General features: G+C 38.5%; 1 protein-coding gene across 1 annotated transcript in view; it reads right to left on the bottom strand.

The window, feature by feature from the left end:
• Nucleotides 1-880: 880 nt before the first annotated feature.
• The window catches only part of CD109 (CD109 molecule), a 125,255-nt gene continuing 119,574 nt past the window's right edge, over nucleotides 881-6,561 (bottom strand). The window contains exon 32 of the mRNA XM_018558905.1: nucleotides 881-1,201. Within this exon, the coding sequence (XP_018414407.1) occupies nucleotides 1,032-1,201 (170 nt within the window). The 3' untranslated portion in view covers nucleotides 881-1,031. The remainder of the gene's footprint in view (nucleotides 1,202-6,561) is intronic.

Below are 6,561 nucleotides of genomic sequence, written 5' to 3'. Positions count from 1 at the left end.
ATTAAGACCTATTTAACGTTCTTTGACAAGATTTTGGAACTAAATGCCAATATCATATAAGTATTTTATTTTAAAGGGTCAGTCCATTTAAAACTGATATTCTAGCTTTTGGTAGATGCTGGAAACCTCCGCTAACATTTTGTAATTTTCATCATGAACTGAATGAGTGAGATCTGATTTCCGATCTTAATTTCCTACCTCTGCATGCTTACAGGGAACAATTACCCATCGAGTCTCAGCTTCCCTGTCAGACCTGTATTATGATTTATATGTGAGAAGCAGGAAGGTATGGTGAGAAGAGCTTGCCTCTGAAGATCCAAAAGATATAAGAAACCAATGTGTGACCCAAAGCATGAGACCTCAGCTGTGGTTTAATATCACCTTTGGGTGGACTGACCCTTAAAATCCTAATATTGCTAATACTGCATTCTGCTTTGGAAGACATTTACACAAATATTTCATGCAAGTCAAAGAAAAAACACATCATACCCTTGGAAATAATGTAGAGCTGCTGTAGTTGTTTCCAACCTCAGTTAGTGGCACATGGTGTCATATGTGGCACCCAGCTGCCTCCCGCCTGCACCTCTTGCGTTATATACTTTACAATGGCATGAAGCCAATAAGGTGTTTATCTATCCTACATAATGAAAAAAATATTTAACCTTAAGAAAACCTTAAACTTATAAGTGCAATCTTTGTCTAGTTGGTGTGGTTCACCTCATCAATACTTGTAGTATGGCTTCTAAAGAGTAAAGCTTTAATCAGGAGAATTTAATTTTGTTCCCCTGAATATTTACATGCAGACCTGTCTGATTTATGGACTGTAATATTCTAACCCAGATTGGACAAATCCATATGCATACAGTATACTGTACCCAGAAAATCCAAATATTTACAGATTTGGTTAGTTCCCTCGTTTTGTCAATTGATTCACACACTACTACCATGGTACTACAAGGAAACAAAGTCAAGGGCATCTGCTACAAAGTGTACACCTGTAGAGCACACTTCATAATGTACTCTGGATTTCTTTAGAGTAGTAAATAACACAACATCAGCAGCACATTTGAAAGAATTTTGGTCGTTGATAGATGGAAGCTGTGACTGTTATTTTTGCATGCTCTGCAGTCATCTTTGCAGAATGTACACGGAGATAGATTTTGCATAACCTTTGAATTGTAGTTCTTCACTGTTCTTCTTCCTGTTAAAAAAACACAAAGCATTAGAATATATAAGCAATGCCATGTTTCTTTTTTCCATCAAAAGAAATTTGCAAGCAGGAAAGCTTTTATTGCAGAAAATACCCTTTCTTTATCTCTTACCAGTTGATAGCAAGTTTCTAAAGATTCTACACTGAGCCACACATGCTTACAATCTCTGCATTCTTTGGTGCCAGATTGAATTAATTCCTATGTGCATAATCAAGAGTTCCATCATCATTGATCAGCTTATCAACATAGTCAAAGACTCTGAACCTGGGTAAAGATATCAGTGGTGGTGAGAGAGTACTCAAATTTGCATGGCTGGAGTGGCAATAACACATAAGCCATATGCGTGTGCTACATTGCACTGCTATTTATTTAGGATAAAATCCAATGCATATGTGTCTGTGTATATATATATATATATACTGTATATACACAGTATATATGTATATAGGGGGTAAAACAACAGCACTACAGCCACCACAATGTACATGCCATATGTTGTAGTGCCTGCACTGCCAAATATAGTGCCTTAATGCAGCCTGCTTCAACGCATGAAACCACGAATTAGCCATTAGTCTTATTCAATAAAACACTGCCATGTGCAGAAGTCATAGCAACCAATGAAAATGTATCTAGCACTATTTTGATGTGGATATATAGCTCTTCCTTATGGGAGAGAGACTAAGTGGAGGGTGCACTGTGGGGTAATGGATTAGCACCCGACAGGTGGTTTTATACTATTTCTCCTTGAAATTTACTTTATACACATATATATATATATACACACAAGTACATCACTTATACTAACAGTACGTCACCATTGTTGCTCAAGGTTGCGGACGATTCACTGGCAAGATTGATACTGGTCAGTTGAAACACTAAATGATACCTTATACCATTTGATTAAACATCTCACACACACATGCTATAGACAGCTTTTGCTACAATTGCAATCCACTAAGGGTTATCACTAACACTGATCTTATTTGTACACATACACTTATGAACTGCAATTTTATGTTACAGCAGATTGTAGCAAAATTACTTATTTCACAGGACCCAATACTATTGTTGAAAATCAACACACTCTACAGACTAGACTCAGGGATGTTCCGAATGGAATATACCCACTAAATGACTGGCTCACGTCAATTGCCAAAGGCAAATACATACACTTTCAATTATATATAAAAATAAAAATATATTTAGATGAGAAGCAAAAATGTGGAGATATATAGGAATTTAGGCCCATGACTATAATTTTTAGAAATATCCTATCCTCTTTATTTAATAGGCGGAGTGATCAGGACAACTACGTCACTGAATTGAGACCACTGCTTACTATATGCCTCCTATAGCAAACATCCCAGCAGGGTAGACTGGGCCTTCTTGATATTTTCCAGGAGCTCCTCCCCCTGATGCCCCGGGATCCCAGGCACAACGAAGGATGCGATGTGGTGGTTGGCTGTTTCCCAGCCACCCAAGTATCTCGATCCTCCTCACAATTGGTTTTATCTCAGGCACTGCCTATGCATGACTACTAATTATCGATCCCCTGAAGAAGCTATAATTGCGAAACGCGTTGGGATTACTAGGACAATCATGTCAGCTTTGCACTTGAATATGGAACACTTAGGACCATTGGGTTAATCATGTTAGTTATGCAATTGGATTATTTATCTTGGACTATCATGCATTTTTATTGTATGTGTACATATATATAAACATGGAGGCTATTGGCCTGAGATTGTACCGAATGGGCATGTATTTCTTGAATGTTTAATTTATTAGATCCAATTTTACCTTATTTATTCACAATTTTTTGTATGTCTAATAAATTTTGATCTCATTTTTATACAAGCAATGGTTGTATCTATCTCTCCACAAACCTTTTTTCCCCTCTTTTGTTGTAACTATTTTGATGTAAAGGACAACTTCACTTTTATGAAGTTGTTCTTTATAGTCCCCCTACCCTGCCTCCGTGTACTCAGCACTGTTAAATACTTAGCTTCAGCCCCACTCTGAAGATCTTTACTGTGTAGCCTCACCTTGTGGAACACAGCCTCTTATAAAGGCTGTGCGTCTATGGTGACAGTGTCTCTTTTAGTGCATGACCTTTTCTCTTACAATGTATTTATAAACATAAATGATGTGTAGGGAATTTGCATCTTAGTTATAACTAAAATAAATGAAATTCTTAATACAGTGACATTAACGCAAAAACAGAAGAGAAAATTAGAGGAACTGTGAGTAAACAGGATGCTGTTTGCATAGCTGGATAGCAGAATGACTTGTAACAGCAAGATATCACTTTTTATTCTATGAGGAGTAAGGTTTGACTTGTTAAGGTTCAAGATGATTGCATACATGTTTTTAGATTTTACATCTTTTCGGTGTATATTTTCACAAAATAGGGAAAAGTAAAGAGTTATCAACTTAAAAATTATTATGGATAAAATTATTTTTAAATTCCAGTCAGGTAAATTTCCTGAATTAATATATTCCTATAGTATCCTTTAGGAAATATAACTGGATATCAATTGAAATTTTTTTTTTCCAGCCAAAGCAGAGTAGATCTTTTAATTTCTAACAACACTCTCTACTGGATGGGAACAACTTGCTCATATTAAAGAAATACTGTATGTGAATACAAAGTCGGGAGGCTGTAGGCCTGTACATTAGGAATGGGCCCCATTTTATGGTCCCACTTCATTATTTACCAACCAAATACTCAAGGGATGGTATTAACATAGCTGTGGCAAAATTCTTGTTACCATCTTGCTATGGGCTTACAAGCTCAAAAACATGTCAAACCAGACTGGTATGCTTTGTGAGCATGTGGCCTCTGACATTTAAAAAAAAAAATAGGTTCTTTATTGAGGTTTACAGTGTAGACTAGAAAATTACAGTAAATACAAGGTAATAGGTAATAAAATGGAAGCATGCAGCTCCCAGCCTGGAGGTGGTTAGTACAGTAGTCATCTCAAGTTTACAAAAAAGTGTACTGCTGGAAGTCCACTGGAACATGCTTTCATCTCCTGACATGAAATATATGGGGTAAATAAGTCCCCTTCCCCTCAGACCCCCACAATCACAGTGTCAGGGTTGTGGGGAAGAGACCCTTGTCCCCATCGGCATGGGGACACCCTCCCAATCCCGAGGGCACGTGGCCTAGTAAGGCGCAGGGAGGGGGGCGCTCGATTGCCCCCCCCCTTTCCTACCCTGCCAGGCCAGTGCTCGGATCAAGGGTCTAGTAGGACTGTTAGGGGGGACCCCATGTTTTTCCCCCCATTTTGGGGGGCTGGGGTTCCCCCTTAAAATTCCTACCAGACCTAAAGGGTCTGGTAGGGATTTTGGGGGGAACCCCATGCACTTTTTTGTGTTTTAACTTGGGGGGGTCCCTCCTAACATTCCTACCAACATTCCTACTAACATTCCGACCCCTAAAGGGTCTGGTATGAATTGGGGGGAACCTCATGCTTTTTTCTGCAAACTAAAAAAAAAAGAAAAAGAAAATCGATTTTTTTCCCCCCCTAATGTCATTTTGCTGCAACGAAAATTCATCCATAAACGAAATTTCGACCGGACTACCGCTAAAAACCAAATTTCGTCCAAAAAACTAAATTTCGACCGGACTAACGCTAATGAATTTCGGACGAATCCGAATTCCGAAACTAATTTAATTTCGGACCCGAACCCGAAAAACGAAATAATGCAAAATCGGAATCAAAACGAACCCAAACTAAACAAATTTTTTGCTGGTGCACATGTGTACATAAAGTCTTACAAATGCTAATTTACAACAGGCCTAATTAAAATCCACTGGCTCTTGAGGTTTATGACTTTTCATGCATTCTTGTGACCATGGCTGAGCTGTTGTAATGGAATTTACAAATTCTACTTGTGTGTGAAGCTGAACTATTCAATCTACAATTGGATCGCTGAATTATGAATTTTAGAAAATTATGGGTGTCACTGCTCAATGTGATTACTCCGTCCTTACTCAGTTTGGGGTTCATCAGACCTCATTATTGTCATTGTCACAGGGTGTAAAAAAGAAGGAAGCAAAGAAAAACACTGAAAAATTCAGCTACATAGGTCGGCAATGTCCCAAAAAGTGGTCTCAAGCTACATCCAAGAAGTACTGTCTATGAGGGTTAACATGATTATCAATCACCTTCTTTAGCCAGAAATATACAGTATATAAAGCATGTATATTTAACCATATATAGCATATTTACAATGTAACAACGACCAGCCTACACGACAAATTGTCTCTTCTTCCCATGCTACTCCCCTCACAAACAATAGCCAATTTGGTCAATTATGTTGCCTGGGATCCCCAAACAGTTTCTTAACATTCCGGCAAGGGAATTGTCATTTGCAAAGGGAGTAGCAGTGCAGAAAGATCATTGTGGTGAGGGTCATTCATTGTGATTGACATTGTATATACATAGCTGGATGGCGTGATTGATGTTGGATTTACATTGGGGGCATTGTTTATTTATTTTTTTAACAAAGGACTTTTTTTACCATGTGGGTGTTTTACTATTTAACTGTTTTTGTAAATGAGTAACAAGGGGTACTATGTACCCTGTACTCATTCACATAGAGGTAAGGGTCAGCTATCTAAGATTGCCTCCTTTTAAATAGGGCGTTTAGACCAAAATACCCTCACATACTCTGGAGACCCCCACATCCACCAGAGGGAAGGCCTTTGTCCCCATCAACATGGGGACAAAGTGCCATGGGAGGGAAGCTTTGCTCCCCTTCCCTGCATAGTACCTTTCTAATTTTTGATGGCATGTGGCCTGGTGTGTTTCAGGATGGGGACAGTCACTTTTCTTGGCCAGCCAGGCTGCATACCTGGATAAGGGTTTGGTATATATTTGGGGGGGGGAGTCTACATCTTTTTGTTTGTTCTTTTGCCTGGGGCCCCCCTCAAAATCCATATCAGAACCTCATCAGGAGTAAGGGTCTAGTACGGATTTTGAGAGGGACTCCATGCCATTGTTTTCTTAAAGGCATAGTAAAGATTTTGGTAAAGAATGTTCACTGTTTCTTTCAGAAAAATGTGTGGGATCCCCCTTCAAAATCCAAACCAGATCCTTATCCAGTGGGTAAGATTCTGGTGAAGATTTTAGGAAGGACCCTACAATGCGTTTACATAAAAAAGCAGATCAGAGATCGATCTATCATTTAACAGTGTTATATTTTTTTTCAATTTCACTTTTGCAGGAATACATTGTACTGTTGTGTAACATCAGGTGCAGGTTGAAGATATCCACAACCAAGTTATTTTTTTATTTTTAACATTGCTGTTTAAGCTGTTTAAAAAGACCCACTCTCTGCT

The sequence above is a fragment of the Nanorana parkeri genome, unplaced genomic scaffold (assembly GCF_000935625.1).
Source record: "Nanorana parkeri isolate BGI_ZX_2015 unplaced genomic scaffold, ASM93562v1 scaffold368, whole genome shotgun sequence".
NCBI classification, from domain to species: domain Eukaryota; kingdom Metazoa; phylum Chordata; class Amphibia; order Anura; family Dicroglossidae; genus Nanorana; species Nanorana parkeri.
Note: the sequence above shows the minus strand (reverse complement) of the source record. Positions and strands in the feature narration are given on the sequence as shown.